At 44.8% G+C, this 24,202-nt stretch overlaps 1 protein-coding gene across 1 annotated transcript in view; it reads right to left on the bottom strand.

The window, feature by feature from the left end:
- Positions 1 to 24,202, bottom strand: part of ADGRB2 (adhesion G protein-coupled receptor B2) — a 158,363-nt gene that overhangs the window by 59,060 nt on the left and 75,101 nt on the right. Inside the window, 10 exon segments of the mRNA XM_063312278.1 lie at positions 8,308 to 8,351; positions 9,253 to 9,355; positions 9,500 to 9,575; positions 11,628 to 11,774; positions 12,956 to 13,064; positions 13,148 to 13,216; positions 14,634 to 14,828; positions 16,328 to 16,434; positions 19,844 to 19,945; positions 20,868 to 21,032. Of these exon segments, the coding sequence (XP_063168348.1) occupies positions 8,308 to 8,351; positions 9,253 to 9,355; positions 9,500 to 9,575; positions 11,628 to 11,774; positions 12,956 to 13,064; positions 13,148 to 13,216; positions 14,634 to 14,828; positions 16,328 to 16,434; positions 19,844 to 19,945; positions 20,868 to 21,032 (1,117 nt within the window).

Here is a 24,202-nt window from a genome sequence, read left to right as displayed (position 1 = left end):
AGATTTGCTCAAAAATAACACCTCCCCCCCACCGAGGCTACCATTTAGCTGTGCAGGAAAGACACTTAGGAACGTTAGACAAAATAAAAGGCCAGAAATGGCTTGGAGATACAGAAGGATGTACAAATGGCCAAAGGATACGTAGACTTGGTTGGCACTTGGAAAAAAATAATTGCTCTATTAAGGTGGCTCAGAAAAAGGTTCAAAGAAGCCTCCTTGAAAAACAATAACAAGATAGGCCCACATTTGCACATAGCACGGAAATTCACCTGTCTGGGTCCCACAGCTCAGGAGTCATCCTTGAAAGGGAAACCAATAAATAAAATTTACGGTATAGTTACCCTAGTTGGAAAGTACAGATTTTGGCTCTCCTGCACAACGACCTTAAGTTGCTGAATGGAAAGGAAATCAGTGTAAGAAATTGCTGTCCAGATTCCAATCCCTTCCTGTGCATTGACAGTGGTGGCAGCCATGTGAGCTGCCCAGATGGTGGACAGCATAGCCCCTGATTGGCAGATTACTTCGCTTCTCTCCCCCTCCCACCCATGCTGGGAAAGCAAGTGCCAATCGCTTTCCCTTCTCTGGGTGAGCCTGTGCAGACATACAGTTTCCATTAACGGACCTTTTGAATAATTCCCCTCCCCCCACAGCTGACTTCCTCTCCCAGGTGTCACTTTTCACCTTCCCCATCCCAGCATATCCAGCAGCCTCCACAAGACTGCTGGACGTTCTTTGTTCACGCATCCGGCGTTCCACTGTCCACCAGCAAATAAACAAACAAGTCTCCTGCCATTCACTGTTTTAATGCAGCAGATGGATGGCACAGCACCAGTAGGCTGGCAGAAAATGGAGAACACAACTTCTGATGTAGAGGAAGAAAAGGTATTTCCAAGGTTGCCTCCCTGAGAGGCTGGGAATGGGAGGAGGACAAGGCTGTGTGTTTCTGCCCTCTAGAAAGAGTTAGTCAGCCATTGTTGCACTGAGGCAAAGAGGACATGAAGCTGAGACCTCAGAGCTAGAAAAAGGCTTCAAGGAATGATGATGTGAGCTTCAGAAAGGTATTATTCTTACAAGACATCTGATTCTACTCTAGTCCAGATTAAATTCTGTGATAAAGAATTCCAATACTGGAGTTAAGTCCTCACTTAACTACCACAGTTGGGACTGGGATTTCGTTTGCTAAGCGAAGCAGTCATTAAGTGAATCTGATCTGATTTTACTACCTTTTTGTGGTGGTCATTAAGTGAATCATATGGTTTCCCATTGATTTTGCTTGCCAGAAGCCAGCTGGGAAGGTTGAAAATGGTGATCACGTGACCATGGGACGCTGCAACGGTCGTAAATGCAAACCAATTGCCAAGTGCCTGAGTCATGAGCGTGTGACTGGGGGAATGCTGCGATGGTCCTAAGTGTGAGGACCAGTCACAAGTTGGGTTTTTCGGCACTGTCATAAGTCTGAACCATTGCTAAACAAATGTGCATTAAGTGAGGACTACCTGTAAGGGACGCGGTGGCGCTGCGGGTTAAACTGCTGAGCTGCCGATCGGAAGGTCGGCGGTTCGAAACCGCGCGGCGGGGTGAGCTCCCGTTGCTCGTCCCAGCTCCTGCACACCAAGCAGTTCGAAAACATGCCAATGTGAGTAGATCAATAGGTACCGCTTCGGCGGGAAGGTAATGGCGTTCCGAGTCGTCATGCTGGCCACATGACCACGGAGGAAGTGTCTTCGGACAGATGCCGGCTCTTCGGCTTTGAGACGGAGATGAGCACCGCCCCCTAGAGTCGGACACGACTGGACTTTACGTCGAGGGAAACCTTTACCTTTACCTACCTGTACATCTCCCACCTGCTCCCAACAGCCGTTGAGAAGCTACCACTGCCCAGTGTTGCCCTGGCTCACTAAATGTTCTTGAGTGGAGTTTCCACTCGTTCTTCTCCAGCAGAAATATTATTGATGTTGTCCTAGTCCTGGAGGCTCCTCTTGCATTTGCCACTCACCTAGCTATCACTGGCGGTCAGGAATTACATGGGCAAAACAGTTCAGTAGCAAGCAAGATAGAATAGTTCCGGTAGTATTTTTTTTCCAGTACCAATCTATGGCTATGAAAGCTGAACATTAAAAAAGAGTGAGGGAAAGTAGACAGATGCCTCTGAATTATGGTGGTAGAGATGGTCACTAAGAGCACTGTAGACTGCAGGAAGAAACAGTCAATTAGTTCTAGACCAAATAAAGGCTGACTGCTCCCTTGAGAGGATGATCAGCACGCATGTCTATCATACTGCTACCAGTGTTACGATTTAGTTATCGCCTCCACTGATTCATAGCTGTTTGGCTCGTATAAATATATCCTGTGCTGTGTATTTGCTTTAGGGTGTGAATGGACCAGGATGAAATGTGGAGTATGTGAGACCCTCCCAGAGGAGACCATAAAGCCAGAGAGATTGTCCTGGCTGATGTCAGTTTCTGCAGCTATTGGAAAAACACCAGATAGAAGATTTCGACAAAGACACAACAAAAGAAGGTTCTTAAAAGATGAACTGGTTGAGGCAGTGGCACTTAACTGGAAAAGTAGGAGGAGGTGAGAAGAAACTACCGAGCTGGGACTGATCAAGCCTCCTTAGGAGTAATAAAATGGAATGGGGACTATAATACTTCAACATCACATAGATCAAAATTCTGTAAATGGTAGGCTTCCCACCTCAGTTCTGAAATTCATATGTAGCCTGGCCAGCTACACTTCTGAACTGGGTATGAATGCATGTATGTACTATTTATCTGATTGATTTATAGACCATCTCAATCACAAAAGTAACTCTGCAAAGCTTATATAATGGCCTTAAAAACAACAAAGTATGGGTATCTTTCTGCATATGAATGAGACAGAGAGTTTGTGAAGCTTTTTGTTCAGAAAGGAAACAATAACATTGTAAATCTGCATTTGTTTATATGAGCCCAGAGTCTCTGGATAAGTAGAGGAGGTATTATGAGGATCTTCTTTGTGACCCTCCATGTGACAAACAGGAATCACGTACTGTTCTTTGGGGACATAACGGGAGTGAAGGAGGGATGAGAAAAAGTTATGCTTGGCCAGGATGAAGGAAGTAGGAGGATCAGATAATCAGTGGAATGGATGCATGGGTTCAAAAAGATGGTGGGACTATTCTTAGAAGAGATACTAGTTCTTAGACACAGGTTGAGACGGTGGGAATTTGTCCATGCAATTAGAATCCATCTTGACAGCACCTAATTAAGTATGTGGCATTAATTATAAAGCAGATGATGAGCAAGCTGCAAAAAGAGGGCTTGATGATCTGGAGATGAACAAAGAGCGAATTCCTTTCCAGTTCATATGGATACACATTTGTCTGATTAAAGAACATCAGAGTGCTTACTATGCATCCAGCCCACAATTAAATAAAAAGAAGACGTGCTTCATAAGTAGAAAGAGGAAGGCCTTCTCATTTGCTTCCTCCTCCTCTAACGAAGAGCAGGTACACAATATTTTGTTTATTTTTAAATTCTTTTGCTTGAGAACAACTTTGGGGGAACTATAAAACAAGGTCCAAAGCAGGAAAGAGGGGAGGTCATTTTAGGGACAGGCTGAGACAAAGAACAGTGCAGGGAGAGGAAAGTAGCAGTACATTTTATCTAGCTCAGAAGTGAAAAACTGCTGCTTCATTTTTGGTTCTTTTTACGGAGACCCCTTCACATCTATCCAAGTCATGATGAGCAAAGGGATTACTCTTTTCTAGGGAGAAATGATGCCCTTGCCACCCCCACTATATGGTTCTCCCTTATATCAATACAAAGTGGGAAGATTATGGTAATCGTATGAACCACTTCCATAATCGTCCCTCTCTACAATGATATAAAGTAGAATTGCTCTCTGATAGTGTAATTGTACTGCGTATCAAAAATCTCAAGATTCATTGCTCATCACTGTACATCAGTCTTTGCTGGCCTGATGCCCTCCAGCTGTGTTGGACTCTGGAAGCTCTTGAAAGCCATACGAAAACTTAAGAATTTGCAAACCTCCAGAAGAGGGAGAAAGCAAAACAGATGTACAGCTGCCACTTCAAAAACTGGCATTCTGTCTTGAAATCACAAGTAATTAAACGCACCCCTCCTCTGCCATACCAGCAGGGTACCTCCTTTCCCCTCTTTTCCTTCTTAATTATGTTATGTTTCTGGCAGTTATTTTTTTCCCCCCTCTCTCAATGCACCTCTGATTGTGCCAAAGGGAACATGAAGACGGCAGCAGCAAGCATGTCAAAGCTTCAAGACCTCTGACAATTTACTCCAAGCTCCCATTAAAACTGAGGACTAGGAAGGCCAACTTTCACATGCAGAACATGCAGAAATGAGAGTAAAAGATGTTTTCTAAGAACATCTTTTACTCTCAATTCTGCATGTTCTGAGGCCCCGTACTATGGGCTCAGTGCCTGAAGGTGCTGGCTTCTCCTAACTGCTTGCCTGCTTGTTTGCTCATTTATTGACTGATTTGATTTAAGGCTGCCCAATTCCAGAGCAACTCTAGGCAGCTCACATTATAAACAAATAGAAGAAACCATAATAGACAAAAGAAAGCAGACATGTCTGAACAAACAAACCCCCAGGATGCATGAAATACACCTGACACAGGTTCAGCAGTCACCCCGCTGCAGGACTGGGGAGAGGAGCCAGGTTTTTAAGGACTTCCAGAATCCCGATAGGGTGGGAGGCACATGGATTTCTGGGAGGGGTATGGGTGCTATTCCAGAGGGGAGGTGCTGCAACTGAGTGCCTTTCTGTACTAACTGGATTGTCAGGCCCAGTGTCATGAATATGGATGGTGAGCAGGAGGAGGCCCATATCCAGGGAGGAAAACGCATGTGTAGTTTAGAGACTTTGAACTGTCATTCGAAGACCTGCCTTGACTTTTGGGGTTTATCTGACTGGGTTTTCCGATGATTCTTCACTTTGGTAGGATTTTCTGTCTACAATAGCAGTAAAATAAAACACTAGAGACTTTCTCCTCATTTCAGTGTGGTCTTTGCTTAGCCAGGACACCCAGCCCAAGAATGACATAGAATCAATCCAGCCAAGTTCAGTTCTTTATTTTCTTACACTGTATGGACAGACTGTGCTAGGCTAAATCCATACTAGTCTAACCTGATGGATATATCTTGGGAGACTCTAGGGCATGGCTAATCTGAATATTTTCTTCTTCCCATGGTCTGTGGGCTGTGCTGTCTCTTGTCTCTCCCCCCTCCTTGGAATGTGTTCCCTCCTTCCTGAGGGCCACCTGCATTACTGTAGTCCATCACATCACCTCCCCCTTTGTGGACACATTCCATCAGATGGATCTTGTGTAGCCTCTGGACTGTATGAATTTGCCTTGTTGTGCAATTCCTACAGCTTCAGCAAAATCCTTGGTGACCTCTAGATGTGTCAGGCTCACTTTCTCATAAGTCCTTGCCAGAAACAGATAATAAGAGTTGAAGCCAATGCATTGAGGGGGCATGGGACCAGTGAGTCTTGTTTTACAAGATCTGAACCAGCAACCTTGTCACCTGGTGCAAAGATTAATTCGTGTTTTTGAGGCCCAATAAAAGACATAAAGGCAGACTAAAAGATGGGCACTATTTTTCTTGAATATATAAAAGAAAAACTCTCCTATTTTATTCCCTTTCCTTGCAAGCCAGTGGACAATGAATTACATCTTGCAGGCAAGATGCACCCGCCAATCAATAGCTGTTATTAGCAAGGTGAGGGAGGGAAGCCTTGTTAAAGGGTCTCTTGCTCTGAGTCCAGGCCAGAGTGCAGCAGACATACCCCTGGGGTCTTTTTTGTGAAGATAATGAAGGAAATTCCTGGAATCTCTAGATGAGGGATGTGTCAGCACCAGAGGGGTGGACAGCTCCCCCGCTTCAGCTGCACTTAACTCCTGAACCATTTCAATGAAGAAATCACATTTTCTCCAAAAAGAACTTCCAGGACTCATTGCTTTGAAGAAAACACAGTGGAATGGTAGAAGAGCTGGATTGTGCATAATTGCACAAACCTAACATGGGAAGAGAAGATTACTTTCCCATGTTACTTTATTGCACAGAAAAAAAAACACAGCTTCTTGAGATATGTCTCAATATTGTGAGTGTACATGTGTTGAGGAGGGGAAAAAGTAAAAACCTGTCATATAAGAATAGCAGAGGAGATGGCCTTCTGGTCAGCTACTAATTCAGAAGCCTGCTTTATTAATTACCTGTGAGGGTGAACTTGAGCAAGGTTCAGGAGTAAAGGTCTTGAGAGCAGGCCAATCAGTAAGAATAATAATGTGCACCTCCCACTGGAAAATAATTGGCTCACAGAGTGCTATCATGTGTGGGCAAGAAAAAGAGGCATAAGGAATGATCCTTGGGTTTGCTATAGATAAGTGGCTTGAGTTTGCAGCTGTTGGTTGTCTTCATATAAACAGCTTTTCTAGTATCTGTAATAAAAACTTATCAAGAGCTGCGTCCTTCAATCCCTGCCTGTGAGCCTTTTAGTTCAAGTATCAGTCTGGAAGGGACCTGACATTTGTTGACTTGGTTTCCTTGTCTTCCCCTGGGCAGGTCCCAGCTTTCAAAGTCACTACTGTCATGTCTTCAGCCATTTCATCCTATCTTGGCACTAGGGTGAGCTGATATTATCCTTATTTTACAGATGGAGAAGTGAGTTTTGCAATCTGACCAACATGACCCTCGGAAATCTCAGAAAAGCAGGATACTCTTAGGTCGAGGAAAGGAATGCAGACTGAAAGCCTCAAGTGTTGCTCCCAGAGGTCTGTGAAAATAGTTACCAAACTGTAATGTTTAATTATGATCGAAGGGGAAAATCGTTATGTATGTGACTAGAGGGTGATCATTTCCTCTATGATGAATGTTGATTAAATTTAAATATACTAAGTGAAAGAAAATCAAAGTTAGTTTCTGGGCTGGCTCCACCCACTCCTATTTGAAATGCAGCACCAGGCACGTAATTCAAAGGCCATCTGTAATCTTCAGCCTGAAAAAATAAGCAACAAACCAGCAGAATTTCTCTGCTCTTCTCCAGGACTAATAACACACATTCCATCTTAGGCAACAGAGCCATCAGGTAAATTTTGACAAACCAGCGACTTTCAACGACTGTTGACATTCCAGGCCGACACGTGCCTATCATGCTGATAGTTCCTCATTCTGGGATGGTATCATCACAAGCACATAGAAGGTCCTACTGAGCAAGTACACAAATGGACAGATACTCATGCCCAGGACCTGGTACTGCATATCATCCCAAGGAGTCCTTGCCTGAGTACATCGGGGAGGAATGGTTTTCCAAGGGGTAGTTACAGTCTCCCTCATACTGGAAAAAAATTGGGAGGAGTCTGGTAGCATCTTTTCTGACCAATGTTTGAGATTGCCTGACACCTTTTGATGTACATGCACATCAATATCTTATCAAGATCAATAGATCCATTTGATGTAAGAATATTTCAAAAGGTGTCAGGCAATCTCAGAAGTTCTCAACAAACACAATGGGTTTTATAACACAGTACAATTGTTCCTTGATAAGGTATATGTAATCTGTTCCACATATAAGCAACCTCTAGTCTCTTCTTTTCTTTTCCTCCCTCCCTTCCTCCCCCCCACCCCCAAGTTTAAATCCTACACTGGTCTAGCCACTCTATGCATCTGATGAAGTGAGCTGCAGCTCATGACAGCTTTTGATTTTTAATAAAGTTGTTAGTCAGAAAAGGTGCTACTAGATTTCTGATGGTTTGCCCCTATAGACTAACAGCTGTCCTCCTACAACCCCATATTGGGAGTAAATCAAAAGTATAATTAGCCACCGTCAGGTTATCTACAGGACTGCAGAGCAAAAGAGTGAACGGCAAGACTTCCTTCTCCATCTGGGACACCCCTTCCAGCCTTAGAAGGATATCCAGTCTATGGGAGGATGGAAATGAGGGACAAGAAAGATGGATGTAGGAGTGGGATAAGCTTCCAAGCTCAGGATAAGATATGTGGAGGCACCCAAGAGCTCCAGCTATCATCAGCACTTGCACAATCGCTTGAATAGCTAACTTTAGAATTAGTTTAGGTTATGTTCTGAAACTTCAAACAAACAAACAAACAAACCTTTATTACAGTCAAAGACCAGCATAATGGAACTTCTGATTCCACGTTTTGTGCTTTCATTTTTGTTGAGTGCCTTGAGTAGGAAAGTAGGGCATTGATTGAATAAAATTGCACATGTGCATGTGTGTCTTACACAATCCACTTAATGCAGCAAGATGAAATATACTCACACTTTAGCGTATTCCCAGGTCACACATTGTGGATGTGAGGTGCCCTGGAGAACAAGCAGAAAGAGGGTGATTAGTTGAAAGCAGAATATGGAACAAGACATGGTACACCTAGCAAATCCATCCATCCATCCATCCATCCGTCCGTCCGTCCGTCCGTCCGTCCATCCATCCATCCATCCATTATCTTCAGATATCAATTTCTAATTATGATGTGGGTTTTCCTCCCTCAAATGGAGTATCAGTAAAGATTTCAGAGGCTGCCTAGATATTCAATGCACTTCAAAACATTTTGTAGTTTCCTATGTTTATTATTAGACTCTATTAGAATATTGGAAAAAGGCACAGCAGAAATGAAGCATAAATTATAAGAATAATTTCACCAAGGGAGAATTTCTTCCCTTTCCCTCTTAATTACAGCGGGATGGGGTAAAATCCTTTATGCTGATCTAACAGAAAAACTTCTGAATTTTTTTTCTCCAGCAGTTTTTAAAAAGTAAAAATAAAATGGTGGATACATCTACCAATGCTGTATATTTTTCCAATACTTTCTCTCTGCAACTTTTTATTCTACAGCTGGCTGTTACCCTCTTATGCTTCTCATTAGGGAAATCCACCCTCCCTTGAACTCAAAGTCTCATTTCAGTATCAAAACCCAAGATTATAGACATTTGCCCAGACTATGTTCACAGAAAATAAGAAGGATAGATGCTAGATCTGTCCCTCTGCATCCAGGGTTCCCTCTGCACCAATACCAGGTTTTGGCCTGGCTTGGCTACTCAACATCCAGCCACAGAGCAGTTATTTTGTAGCACAAAGATCTGGGGAGGTGGTAAGTGAGGGAATGGGATGTGTAAGTCAAGAGTTTCTCTACTGACCATGCTGGGCTGGACCACACTGATCTCTACCCACCCCACAGGCTAAAGTGCCAAGAGCCCCCACACTTACATTGATAATATGGGACAACTCCACGGTAATCAAAGGTTCCATGGCCTTTGTTGGTGGCTTCACCGTCACTGTGAGAACTTTGGACATGACTGCGAGAGGACTTCTGTTGATGAAATTTGCAAGATCTCTTGAATGGGAATGCATTTGCAATACAAATACACCACATTTGCATGGAGACAGTCCTGAGGCTGCAAGTGCATTACCTCATGGACCTGCTTTTCACAAGCTATCTGGAAGATCCACTCACCTAGGAGGGGGCAGAATTAGTCCCAAGGTACGGTACAGGATGGCGCCAATGACAAAATAAGCTGAGTCATCTGTTTCTTCAGAAAGAGGGAGAAAGAAGGAAAAGAGCCACAATTATTAACACGGCAGCTAAGGGGCTGTCTAGGGATGTGTGGGGTATGAAGTCAGGACTTTGTGGTCTTCAGCAAGGCCCATAGCAATGAGAAGACTCCAAAAATATGACTGCCAGAATGAATATTTGTTGCAAGATTTCAAGAATGTACTAGGTTATTTAAGGCTCGTGTGGCGCAGAGGGGTAGGTGGCAGTATTGCAGCCGAAACTCTCCCCGTGACCCAGCAGAAGCTGGATTCTCGGGCAGCCGGCTCAGGTCGACTCAGCCCTCCATCCTTCCGAGGTCAGTAAAATGAGCACCCGGCTTGCTGGGGAAGGAGACGGCTGGGGAAGGCAACAGCAAACCACCCAGCTATAGACTGCCAAGGAAACGGTGTCCCCCCAAAGGGTCAGACATGACTCGGTGCTTGCACAGGGGACCTTTCACCATCACACTAGGTTATTCATGCACTGAGCAAAGAAGGAAGTGGTGAGAAAATTCTGCAGCTGTAGGATTGCCTCTGTCATGTGCCTGGGGAAACTGCACCCATTAAATGTCTGCCTGGGCCATCATTTCTGGGGCCAATGTTGATGTGAAAAACCAAACCACATCTGCAGGAACCAAGCCAACAGACTACAAGATCAAACCAAGTCTTTACAGCACACTCAGTACGGAATTTAAAATGTCTTTTCTTACAGTGTAATTTTCCTGGTTTCTGAGTGGAAATGCAAGCATATGGCAGGTTGGCCAAATGCATTCATTTCAGCTTTATAACATATGCATGCACAAAGTATAAATGGGCCTATAAATATCTAAGCCTCACATTTCCACTTCTGATTTGAAATCTGGAAAAAGAGGCTTGACTTTCACAATAGTGGAGACGGAGCTGGTAAGTGGAATGCCAAATCAAAATTAGAAATTTCACATCCAACTCTGTGAGTCAGTTATAATAATAACAACAACACAACATCACCTCGGTCCAGTCTATATAATAATGTCTGTAAGCACAGATTAGCAATAATGTCAGAGACAAATGGATCTGGCTTTAAAAACTGGTGTTTTGGCAGTCCTGTATAAAAAAATAAATCTAAAATGTTCTGAACTCTTTCCAACTTATCTATAAAGAATGTATTAAAAAATTGGACTGAGCACTTCACAATTCCTCCTTCCCTTTCTCAAGAAAAGCATTATTCCTTCATCATTATTCTACTTTGCTGATCTTGCACAGATCATTTCTTTGAGTCTCTATCAGGCCAAAGCTGTTTTCCAAAGGGTGAACTGTCCTTTTTTCCTATTCTTAGGAGAAATGTACAGAAGGCTCAAATCCAGGGAAACTCTTCTTTTTTTTTTATGATGCAGCTTGCAATTAGCCTTTGATGGATCTGTTAGGGACTATAGGTAGTCCTCACTTAATGAGCACAATTGGGACCGGAATTTTGGTCACTAAGCAAAGTGGCCATTAAGCAAATCCAACTCAATTTCATGATCTTTTTTGCAGCAGTCGTTAAGTGAATCAATGCGGTCCTCAAGCAAAACCACATGGTCGCTAAATGAATTACGTGGTTCCCCATTGATTTTGCTTGCTGGAAGCTGGCTGGGAAGGTCAAAAATGGTGATCATGTGATTGTGGGATGCTGTGATGGTCATAGGTGTGAGGACTGGTCGTAAGTTGGTTTTTTCAGTACCGTTGTAAGTCTGAACCATTGCTAAACAAATGCTTGTTAAGCAAGGACTATTAATTCTGGTCCGTGACCATATTAAAGATTGATTGATTGAAGCAGGGACTACCTGTACCCTCAAAATGTCAGCAGGGCCTGAGCAAAAATGCGGCAATGCCTAGGCACTCTGATGGGTACCTCTTTAAAGCCCAGCATACTTCAGAAAGATCCACTGTCTCCTAATTCAGTGGCAGAAGAGCATCTGGGGCACATATCTTCTTCAGGCTGCCCATCCCTGCTCTAACCACTACTCCTGGGCCTCCTTTTCCTCCCAACCCCCCTTCCAGCAATGAGTTCATCCTTTGTGGAGGCCACATACCAGATGAGGAGAGATTGAGCACTTCTTTGGGAATGAAGATCTTGTCTTCGGAGTGGCGGGCCCAATCTTTCATGCCCCGACGGCCCTTCATGGGGAAATTGATGTCACTGGACACGGCAGAAACCGGCTCTCTCTGGATGCTAATCACTGCCAAGGGAAGGGAGGGGAGGGGAGGGGAGACCAGGGAGGAAGCAGTGGGCGTCACTCTGGGATAGATATCGGGAAATCAAAGCACCCTTCATCCTCACCCTTAACATCATGGCCTTCTAGAGCAGGGCAGAAAAGGCGTAGAACACCTTCTTTGGTGCCCATCAGACACCCCCCCCCCCAAGTCACTAAAAGTTTTTAAAGGTTAATTTAAAAAATACACAGGCAGCTGACATGCTGTAAAGCTAACAAAACACTACCTGCTAACCCTATATTGTTTTGGAGGAATGCCTTTGGGCCCCACAAAGTCATATTGGAATCATGGGCAGCATCTTGTGATGGGAATGAGTGCATTCACCTTCTTGATGAATGGGTGTTTTGTGCTTCTCATATAACCACTAGGGAGCCATTTCTGAGCAGGCACGTCTCCCTTGGTAGCCATTTTGTGAGCATGCCCACCACAGGCCCTCAGAAGTCCTAAATGGCCCTTGGCCCAGAAGGATTGCCTGGGCCTGTTCTAGATTAACAGCCAGGAATCTCACCATCAGACTCTACGGGTGCAAACTAGCCTACTATCAAGGATGGTAGTCACAGACCGCACAGGTCCCTGGACACAGAAGAAAGTAGCATCAGTGACTGACAGGCAGGACAGACCGTCCAGAGCAGAAAGAAGAAGCAGAAAGCCTTTAGAAAAAACTTGATCTTTTGCCCTTCCCTGGCTTGGAGATCAATGCTATCCTGCCTGTCTCACATTTGGCTGCCCCCCCCCCCCCCGCTTGCTTATGATCCATTAAAAAAGAAAGGGGTTTCAGTCTCTTGGGGCCAAAGGGACACATCTTATGATGTGGTGGCATCTCAAGGAGGCAGGGATGAATTATAACTTTTTCCAGGGAGGGGCTTAAGTGAAAAACAGCTGTGAAAGTTTGGGGGCGGAGAAAACAAGGCAGCACATCGCACTGCCCAATTTTTGCAAAGAGATCTAGAGGTAACCCTGGGAGCCACAAAATGGATGCCGGGAGTAGCATGCATCTTGTAAATCACCTCCCTCTGCTCTACCATGAGGTTCACCAATGGATTGCAAGACCCTGGGCCTAAAGAAGACTCTGCCTTTGCCCAGAGTCCACTCCCTGTCCCAAGCCCAAGGAAACTATCCTTCTGTCCAGTCCCTTCCAGCTGCTCACCCAAGTTGTCCGTGACAATAAGGGAGCTCTGAAAAGCCTTGAGGGCACCTCCTACCAGATGGATGAAATCTTCAACCACTTTCATGAGGAGGACAGAACCAGGCAACACCTGTGGAGGGGAATGGAGGAGTCAGCATTAACAGAGACTTCCAATTCCCACCAGAGTCCCATGCCCGATGCCCAGCAGCTCACCTGTTGTGCATCTTCCCATTTGTCCCTGTTTTCTGCATCTACCATGTAGCTCACAACCTGGAAGAATCGCTGGGGGCAGAGAGGAGAAAGTGAGGGGAAGAGGCCGGACTGCACCAGACGGTTGTAATCTTTATGGCAATTCGGCTTTAGGCACTTTTCTCAATTTCCCCGCTGCAAATTCCATTCAACCCCATTTTTGTATTACTTTATATAGTTGGCTGAAAATCATTCACTTGAATATTCCTGCTCATTTTTTTTTTTTTTTTTTACATTCACAGGCAATTTCCTAGGACCTCCTCTGTTGGCAAGTCATTTTTGCCATTATTGAATGTGGGGTTTGTACCTATCTGCCCTTCCCCAATCTACTCCTTTGTGTGTGCCTATTCCGAGTGGTGCCCATATTGCAAGCTTTTAAAAAAAATAGTTCTGTTTATTTTGAAGTCTGAAAATGGTCTGTTTGCATACAAGTTAACACTAGGCACATTTATTTTTCTTCCCTGCCTTTATGTCAAAGTGCATTCTGAACTGGCTCAAAAATCAGGAAAGAGGCAGAACCCGCTTGAGATATTCCACTAGTCATTATAATGTGTTTCTTTTGCATTTCTCTAAAATGCCTCCTGGTAAGGCATAGATCAGAGGTAGAAAATCTGCTTTGCATGCAGGTTCACTCCTAACATATTCAGGTTCATCTGGAGAAACACTTGCAAGCAAACCGCTGCTCTGTCACTGTAAGCCACAGCATGGGAACTGGATGGTTGGGGCTAAAATGCGCCATCGCTGTGTTCTTGGTAGTGCCGTGTGCCCAAACAGATAACTCGTAGGATGTCTGCCCATGATGTTCTAGTTCATCCAACCCACACAGAAAGGAGCTGGGGTCCACAACTCCACAACAATCTTCTCAGTCTAGCCCAGCACCTTGCATGGCCGAGTGATAAGGAGGCCCACCCCAGCAGCAGCAGCTGTCGCAAATTCTGCTGTCAAAATGACAATACAGGTACTCCTTGCATAAAGATCACAACTGGGACTGGAATTTCGGTTGCTAAGCGAATGGTCATTAAGTAAATCTGACCTGATTTTACAACCTTTTTGAGGCAGTTGTTAAGCGGATCAGGCGGTTCCCCATTGATTTTGCTTGCTGGAAGCTGGCCAGGGAGGTCGAAAATGGCGATCACATGACCACAGACAATTTTTCAGCACCGTCATAAGTTTGAACAGTTGCTAAACAAATGGTCATTAAGCAAGGACTACCGGTATGTGCCTGATGACATTATCATGCAAATGCTGCAATTCTAAGCAAGTATGTGAGTCATAGTATGGGCATGATGCTGTCAGCAAGCATGTGGTCATTTGTCCCCTTTTACCCATCTGTGGACACCCATGCTCCCAGCCCTAGCATGTGCATTGCAACCCGTCTCTCCAGTTCCAATGACCTCATGCACTTAGAGACAAATAATGGTTATTCCCTTATTGGGTGTCAGCATGATACCTGCACATCATCTGAGGAAGGGATATAGGTGGCTCTTTTGTAAGTATCTGTGACATTGCGCAGGATCTCCACTGAGAAGAGCAGGTCCCCACTGTAGTAGCTTCGGCGGGCAACAAGCTCCAGCAAACTACGGACCACCTGAGACATGCCCTCACCTGCCAGCATGCGCTGGCCCTTGGCCAGATGCTCACGGAGCTTAAATATGAGACAGAGAAGGAGAAAACGAGAACAAGATCAGATCATGGGTTACAAGCAAATATGTTTTGCTCTTCAGGCCCAGAACATGAAAAAAGTCTCACTGCAATCATCCTGGGACTTCCACTTGCTCCTCAAATATAATGATAAAGATCTGAGAGATTTCTGCTATGGTCGTCAGGACTTTTGCTCCTTCTGAAGCCAACTGATTCTGTACCAACTGTTTAGGAGCAGATGCTCTTTCTCCTCAACTTTGGGAAGAGGACCTCTACAGAAGCCCATGAAGAGCTGGGCTTAATGTCTCTGGAACTTCTTCAGCTGATTTGGGTCCTTGCACCATTTAGGACATAGAGCCAGGCTTGACTGCTCCCTCCTAAAACCTGTACTCTCTACGAATGCCTTCATGGGTCTCGGGTTAAAAGCTTTCAAGATCAGAAAGAACAGCTTCCAGGAAAGCTTAAGCAATCTTTCTTAGACTTTAGCCACAAATTACATGGAAAACTTCCTAGGAAACGACTCAGCAGAAACTGAGAAATACAAGATTTCTGGATTTCGTCTCCTCAGTTTTCTTCCTGAAGCAAAGATCTGCAGGAACCTATTCTTCTTTTTTCCCCTACTTCTTAAGGCCTGAACTGGTAAGATTCTCCAGGTTTGCAACTTTGGGCAATTCAGCTTTGGAGCACAGCTTTCACGCTCAGCCAGATTAGAAAAAGCTGTAATCTCCCCCTTGTGAGAATCTACCGAGAAATCCACATGCATAGGATTGTACTGCTCAGGCAATAATAATTTGATTAAATAACTGCCAACACAGTTTGCTTCACCTTTACTGGCAAAATATCTGTAGGCTTTCTCGTCAATACATGTTCTATCACAGCATGAAGGAAAGCCAGTGAAGTGTAGTGGTTAAGATACCGTACTGGGAGCAGGGAGCCCCAGGTTCAAGTCTCTTCTGCCATGGAAGCTTCCTGAGAGACTTTGGGCCAGCCCCTCTCTTTCAGCCCAGCCTCCCTCGGAGTTGTTGTAGGGGAAAATGGAGGGAGGAAGTTCTGTACATACTGCTTTGATTCTGAATGAAAGGCAGGTTGTAAACCTAATAAATCAATCAGTCTCAGCACCAACTGCCAATGACTGATTGAACCAGGAGGTTTTACATGGGGATTTCAAAGAGGGGGACAAACCTGACCCCCTGCTTTTTCTTAAAGTTCAGTGTGTGTGTGTGAAAGAGAAAGCCTGAGTGTTGATTCTGTGTTGAAAATGGCTGGAAGCTTTAAGCCTCCCTGCTCAGGGAACTCTGGTCTTGATCACGACTCTACCCTAAGTTGACATTACTGCAAACAGAACAGCTGGATGTTACATATTTTATACATCTTGCCCACAGTCCTGGCCCTCCTTTTCCACCATGTCAAGCCCTGTTTTGAACAAGACAGGAGGGTGGGTCAAGCGGCAGAGAAGAAGGGAGACCCAGGAGCCACAGTGGCCTTGCCAAAGTTTGCACCTACTGAAAGATGTAAGTATCGGTACTCGTGGGAAATGCAGCGTGCGAAGCTGGGCACGCCCCAGTAAGCCACACCGTGGGAGTTGAGCAGGCACTGTCGGCTGGCAGATCCTAGGAAAGAGGCAAGCCACTGGTTAGTCCCCATCGCTGAAGAGGTCAGCATGTCCAGCCCCACCACATTCAGTCTCTCGCTCCCCAGAGGTTAGCTTGGGGAGTGGTGGGGTTGAAGTGACCCTAACAGGTTTGTCACCTGCTCTGCGATTCAGGTGGCAAAAATAAGTTAGGAAACTCTCACTCCCATCAGGGAGGTGAGGAGTTCAGAAAAGTAAAGAGGATGGCCGCAACTACGCATGGAACCTACCATCTTGACTCCTTTTGAACCCCTTGAGGACGTCCCTGACTTCTGCACAGATTTGGTTGGCATTGATGATGATGATGATGATGATGATGTTATGATTTATTAAATTTATATCACCGCCCATCTCCCCCAATGGGGGACTCTGGGCGGTTTACCAAGAATGCTTAGGCAACCAACCAAAGCTGGCTTACGTCCCTCAGTTTTAAACTTGGGCACACTCCAGATAGATTTAGCAGTGCAACTCCTTGCCTCAGTTGCCTTATCGGAAGCATTTTGAGTTACAAATAACAAGAAAATACTGCGTAACGTTTTCAGTTTCCAACCTCTTAGAAGTGAATGAGGTCTATGGAAGTCACACCTCTGTATGAGAAGATCTACGTTCTTTGGGCCTGGTGACCCTGTGTACTGCATTTTATTTGGAAAAATGCTTTCCCACTTCAAGTGTAGAATAGGGAATGATGGAAGTGAGAATCCAACCCAACAGCTTTATATTCCCCTGCCACTTCCAGCTTCCGTGCTAACCCTGCTGTTGCCTCCCTCAATAATTGTCCCAATCCTAACACATTACTGAAACAAGCAAACAAATAAAAATATCTTTCCAACTTTTTGCTCTCTTAAAGTGCTTATTATTTATTATGTTTATTGCCCTAGGGAGTGTTTTGAATATGGACAGATTGTGATCTTAGCAGATATTGTAAGTGGAAGAAGATCCAGATGGGGAGCCAACCTCAGGTGAAAAAAGGCTCCCAGTGCAATCTCATGATTTCATGTGACACAGACTTGCCTCATCCGTAGCACTGCGCCCAAGCATTGCGTTTTGGTTACACACTGGCTTTTTTCCCCCTCTCTCTCTTAGAATAAAGAAACAGAGCTATTCCTTTTTAGCTGAAGCATGGATAGTTCTAGTCCTTTATTTAACAAATTCATAAAGCTTCCCATCTACCCAAGGAACTTTGGGTAGCAAATGGAAATAAAACATAACCAAACTATGTTTGGCCCAATTCATAAGGACTTGGGTCGAGGCTCCTAAAAATTACATTATCAACATATCAAATAAAACCACACCCCAATCAATGCTCCATCAGCATCCCAGGCCCAATGCCTCGCGGAAGAGCCAGGTCTTCATAGCCTTCTGAAAGGTTAGTGGAGTTGGGGTCATCAGAGGGAGGCTGTTCCACAAGACAGGTGCCGTGAGAGAGAAGGTTCACCTCCTGGGGCCCACCAATGACACTGCTTCACCAATGGGACCTGGAGCATGCCCACTCTAACTGATTTGGTGTGGAGGGCAGAAACCATCAGGGATAGGCAGTCCCACAGGTAACCTGGCCCCATTCCATGCAGGGATTCAAAGGTGACAACCAGCACTTTGCATTGCACCCAGGTCCAGCACTGTTCTCCCCCACTCCCCTTCATCATGAACCAAGATTGTATGGAGTCAGAATTTTGCTTCTTTCAACTCTACTAAAATTGCAAATTTTTCACCATGGGGCAAAGCAATGATGTTTGCAAAATTGCCTTTAAAGGAAGCTTGCAAAAACAATGGCTTTCTGCAAATTCAAAAGCAGAAGTTTGAAAGAGGGTGCTTTTTTTTTTTTCTTTTTAAGGAGAAGATGGACATTAATTCCATAAACATTGGTGCTGGATGAAGGCAAAGCACTGTCCGCAGTGTGTGAAAGTGTCAAATGTTAAACCAAGGTAATGAGAACCGCCCTCCAGATAGGCTGGGATAAAAAGTCCCAATTACTAGCCAACATCAGCTTTGTTGGGAAATTCTTAGGTCTGGGGTCCCAAAACATCTGGAGGGCATCAGAGTGGGGATATTGTGGGATATTGTGTTCCATCGTGGGATGTTATAAACCAAAGGTCACAAGCAAAATTGCATCTTTCAGAAGGAAGAGTGCCACGGACATATAATACGTTGAAGGAGGATTGACCAGGCTAGTTTGTATTGTAAACTAGCCGGCTGACGCAGACAACCCCAGCGCTGTCTTCTTCTGCCTGGTGTTGTTAGAGCTCAACGTCTAGGGTGACTTCCTACCTTAAAAGCAACCCTGGCCAGAGGTTTCAACTTAAAGTGGGAAGCATGCCAAGGTTCTGATTTAAAAATAAGGAGCGGTACCACATCCACGTTTGGGTTTTTTTATGCAAAGAGCCTGTATTTCAATTTTATAATCTATCTAAATCCGAACAGATTTTGATTAACATGGATTAAATTTACTACAATATACCATTTTATTTAATTTATATTCTGTTGACCATGGTCTTTGCTGCTCATTTTCAGCCTAGGTTGAATAGTGATTTTTAGTCTTTTAAGATGATTTATATAATATATTTAATTATTCAATGTTAATGATATTCAAGACTTCCCTGACATTTTAAAATCCCCAGTTCATTTATCTTATTTTACTTTTTTTTGTATTTCCTCTTGTATACAGGTAGTCCTCACTTAACAACAACAACAGGGACCAGAAAACTGGTTGTCAAGTGGTGTGGTCGTTAAGTAAGTCACCATGTGACTGGACCTGATTTCACATCCATTTTTACAATGGTCGTTAAGTGAATCACAGTTCGTTAAGCAAATCACCTCGACCGTTAAGTGAATCCAGCTTCCCCAATGGATGTTTTTTGCTGGAAACTGGCAAAAAAGGTCACAAATTGCAATCACGTGACCACAGGACACTGCAACTGGTCGTAAATGTGAAAGCCGTCCGTCAAGTGCCCAAATTGCGATCCTGTGACAGCGGGAGTAGTGCAACATTGTGCGACAGCCGTAAGTGTGAGTACAGGTTGTAAAGCACGTTTTTCAAGGCTGTTGTAACTTTGGACTGCTGTTAAATGAACGGTCATTAAGTGAGGACTACCTGTATATAATTTTCCTCGAAGTAGTCAATAAAGGGGGAAAAAAAATCTGGTGTTGCATTATAGCTCCCATCCAGCCCAGTCACCTTGGCCCTGATGGAACCGACATTCCAACACACCGTAAGGTTGGTTGCCATTAATGTCAATGAAAGCCGTCCTCTATTTTCATTGTGAAATCCAGCTTGGAAAAGGTCTCACTGTCATTCATAAACCATCCTCTCCTTTTCCAGTTGTCCTCTGTGGGATTTCAGACCCCAATTTGGGGAACCTACAGTGTGCATCTCTACCCAAGCGTCTACCTACCCGTAGCATTGGTTGGGCATTTGTTGTAGACTATTTCACCGGCTGCAGCTTTCTTCCAAGTCATCAGGGCAACGGACTCATCCCTGCACATCTCATGGAAGGCTGGGAGGAGAGAAAAGCAAACAGGGTGGGGCAGCAGAACAAGTGCACCCGCCTAGCAAAGTGCGCCGCCGGATGAGTTGGTGGGAAAAGGGGAACAGACGCAGCAGAAGCAATAGGTGCGTAAGTGGTTAATGAGCAAATCAAGGCCATGCAGATAAAGGACCTCATATTTTTTTCCCTACTGATTCTCATATAATTGGAGGGAACAGAATGTGTTTTTAAATTCATTTCAGAGGCAAGAGATTTAGAATGTATCCCCAAAGGTGGAGCTGTGTAATGGTCTGTGGGAATGACCTTGGGAGATAGGCAGGTAAGAGGCAGCTGAGTCCTCAGAAGGAACGGGGGCGTGGCAAACGTCTCGGAAGGGACCCTCCCTGGTTCCTTGGACTGTAAAGGTGAGGGGGGAGGGATGTACTTTCAGACTTGCACGGTTCTGTTGATGTAACCTTACCATAAAGACAGAGCTAGCACTTCTGGGTGTGCTTCTGGTCTGGACTACCTCGCAAGGCTGACACGCTGTGTAACCTTGCCCCTGTGGAATGGCAAAATGGCCCCAGACACCGATGAATGCCCAGCCCTTTGTTGTGCACACTGTAGGGAGAGCCATGCTAGAGTAAGGTAGGAAAAACTTAGGAGTCTGGTAGCATCTTTTCAGAATAACAAATTTTATTTAAAAAGCTTGTGCCTCTTAAATTGTAATAAAACTTGTTGGTCTGCACAGGTGCTACCGACTGCTTCTGATTTCAGCCCTTCATTGGATGATCATCTTTCACTCCTGCACAATTTGCAATTTCTTCTTCTCAGGAGGAGTTTCAAAAGCAACCCTCCCATTAAAAAGAATTAAAACCAGTAGAAAACCCTGTGGGAGAATATCTCTGCCCATCCCTCTCAAGGAGAGGCGCCATGCCACGTTGCCAAATACCTGGGCATTTTTTCTCGTTGCACGCCTTCACCTCTTCCCCACTGCCTTCGCATGGATAGTCTTGTACGCCCGTCCCCTGGCACATCCGGAAACGTTTCTGCCAGCCTGTGTCACAAGTCTTGGAGCACATGTTCCAGTCGTTCCATGGACCCCATTTGCTCACGGCTGCAGGTCGAGGGAGTGGAAAGTGTGAAGGGTTAGGAGAAGCTTCTGAACCCCATGGCACATACTCTCTGTTCTTCCTTGTTCACACACATGCGTGCACGTACTCCTAATTTAGCTTTCCCTTAGCTGGAGGGCCAGACAGAAGGGCTGGGAGATGGAAGAACACCTTCTTGATCAGAGGGGTGCAACGGGGCTGGCTGATAATTGCTTTAATTCAATATTCCACAGATGATTAAACCCATTTATCAATAATTCAGATCTCATTTAAACTAAAACGGCCCGTCTCTCTTCCCACCCGGGCTGTGATTGCAAGGGGTAACTTAACAAATGGAATTCATTTCCCATCCCTCAGGCGGTATGCTGTTTTCATGGCTGCACGTTTAGCAGATCCAAACCATCTGGAGACCCAGGGCAATTCTGCCCTTTTGCCAAAAAAAGCAGCAGCAAGACATTCTAGAATACGGTCACCCAGGAGCAAACTTTGGGCTATTTGCCAGGACAGGAGCTGGGCCTGGGTCTCCCGCATCACAGGGCAAATACTCTGCTCTCCCCACATTTCTGATGGCAGTGGACCGCATTTTTTTGTTTTGGAAGTATACATCACCCCTAAGTATACATGGATATATACATATACATTTGGAAGTTTACACATTTGGAAGTATATATATTTAGTATATACGTTTGGAAATATACATAACCCCTAATGCCCTTGGTACATGAAGAATGTACCAAAATTACTCTTCTCTGGAGGAATGGAGTCCATGGTAAGAGTTCCCACAGGCGGCGCCATTGGAGTGGTGGGACTAGAAAAGGGGGTTGGACTAGAAGATCTCCAAGGTCCCTTCCAACCTTATGAATCTATGATTCCCCTGAAGAAAGGTCATTGGTTTTCTTCACTGGGTGTCAGCCCTTTGAGGTTGGCCAGTTGAGAAACAGACACCACAGGGATGTCAGGAACGCTACTGCACTGTTGCAGGCAGCCTTTGATTAACCATTAGGCAGAATAAGGACATGCTTAGGGCACCAAGGGAGGGGGGCACCACAGAGGTCCCCCCCACCCCACTATCCTGCCCTTACCTCTCTCACTGCCATACTCAACTTTAATTTTCAGCACGTAACGAGTCTTAATGTCTTGTCAGTTAAACAATGGAAGGGCTGGTGGGCACCGTTGTTGGGCTGGGCTTAGGGCATCGGTTGGCCTTAATCTGGCCCTGGTTGTTGGGTAGGATAATGGAATTGTGAAAGCCCCTCAAATTTTCTCTCTGACCCATTTGTACACAACAAAAGCAAGGCTGGGTTACTCTGAGTTTCCTTCTCCCATCTGTGAAATCACATCTTTAAGTCCAACTTTATCACCTCTTTCATGCTTTCCCCAAGGAAATTCCTTTACACCAGGAATGACTGGATGATCCTGGGTGACTTGTTTCCTGTGGAAGCTGATTGCTCTCTCTTTGCCTACTCATAAGGAGATGCAGCAAGCAGCTAGTTCAGTTACCTCTTTGCATCAGGAACAATCCAGTGGCGTCTAATACAGAGATACTAGATGGTTTGCTTATATTCCAAGGTAGAATGTTTAGAAGCATCTCAGGTCAGTAGTACAGGGACTCATTCAGAGACACAAGAGGAAGCTTCCTTGATGGGCAGGCACTTTGAGCACATAGGAGCCTTTGTTAATTACACTTATCATGGCACACCACTGTCTTTTTCTCAGCAAAACCTGCAGATGACTGCTCCACTCTTTACCTTCTTCCCTTACCTGATCTCTTAGCATTTGGCTTAACTGAAACATTACAAGTTCCAGTCAGAAAATGATATATTTTAATGCTCCCCAATAAGCATTAAGCCAAAGTCATTGTGCAAAGAATGACAGCACATCGCAGAGAAAGCTAGCGCCCCTCATTATTCTTTTTGGAGTGCAAGCTTTAGAAATGCAAGGGTCTTGCCATGACATCATCTCAGGCAGATGCCTACAGCTGCAAAGGTCTAGGAGAGGGATGGACAGCTGTTTTCAGGATGGGAACCACAAGGGGCCTTTGTAACTTGCCTGGGGGCTGTGGCCAATGATGCCATGCAGCTTTAGACACCAGTGAGAGCATAGGGGGAAGAGCCCTTTTTATGGGGCTTGAGCTTTTAAAGGGGTGGAGTGTATTAACCCGCTGCAAATATACAGGTACTCATTTCATCCCTTAACTGGACCTCTCAAAATGCAAAAACATAGGGCTTTTTGGGGCGGCATGGCAGTAAATACTTGCTGGGGTTGGGGACAGCCTATGCTTGGCATCAGGCACTTTGGCAGTTGCTGAAAACTGGGTTTTTTTCCTAGCAGGACTCTCACAGGGAGTATTTAGTGAGATTTATTGAGATGAATTGGATGGAGTTACAAGAATTCCAGCAACTGAACCACTTCCCATTTAGAATCAATCTATCTCCAGGTAGGTTAGTAAAGACTCTTTGATTTTCTTTCTAACAGCCTTCTGACGATCCAGGAAGGTGGGTCTCTTCACTGATAATGGGGAAATTTACAGCTGGCTGGTTAAATAACAGTCTCTTCAATCTCTAGTGGTCTGGGAACCAGCTCTTACACCTGATCTAGGAAATATCTTATCATCTTGATTTTGCTGAATGCATAAAAGAAGCCCTAATTCCTTTGGAACTTCTCTGGTCCTGGAAATAGTTTTGCTCTCCTAAGTGGTCCTTGGGAAATTCCCATTGCCCAATCTTCTGCTTCAAAAAGGCTTTTAACCAGCTGCAAAGTTCCCCCATAAGGTAATCTGTAAGCCATCATCATCATCATCATTTCCTGGGCTCAAAGTCATAAACAGCCACAACTCGACCAGGCAACTAGCCATTTTCATGCTAGTGCTCAGAGACATATCAGCCCTGGATCCTTCCTCCTCCTAAGAAGATATCAGGGATGAGACCATGGAACCTGGGATTTCTCTTCCATTTGTTTGGAAGTTTGGTTTGGGGAATGGAAGCTGAAGGCCATCCCATGTCTTCTACGATTGGAGGATACAGCCCCAATTCCTGATTCTGATCTGCAGCTTTTGGGTCTTACACAGCATTATGCACTGTTGAGTGGAGGAATGGAGGACCAAATAGTGCAGGAGGTTCAGGTTTTGGCCTCCCCAGGAAAAGTAGCCTTCCTGGGAGTCAGAATCACATAGAAG

The sequence above is a fragment of the Candoia aspera genome, chromosome 10 (genome assembly GCF_035149785.1).
Source record: "Candoia aspera isolate rCanAsp1 chromosome 10, rCanAsp1.hap2, whole genome shotgun sequence".
NCBI classification, from domain to species: domain Eukaryota; kingdom Metazoa; phylum Chordata; class Lepidosauria; order Squamata; family Boidae; genus Candoia; species Candoia aspera.
This window is presented reverse-complemented; position numbering and strand designations above follow the sequence as displayed.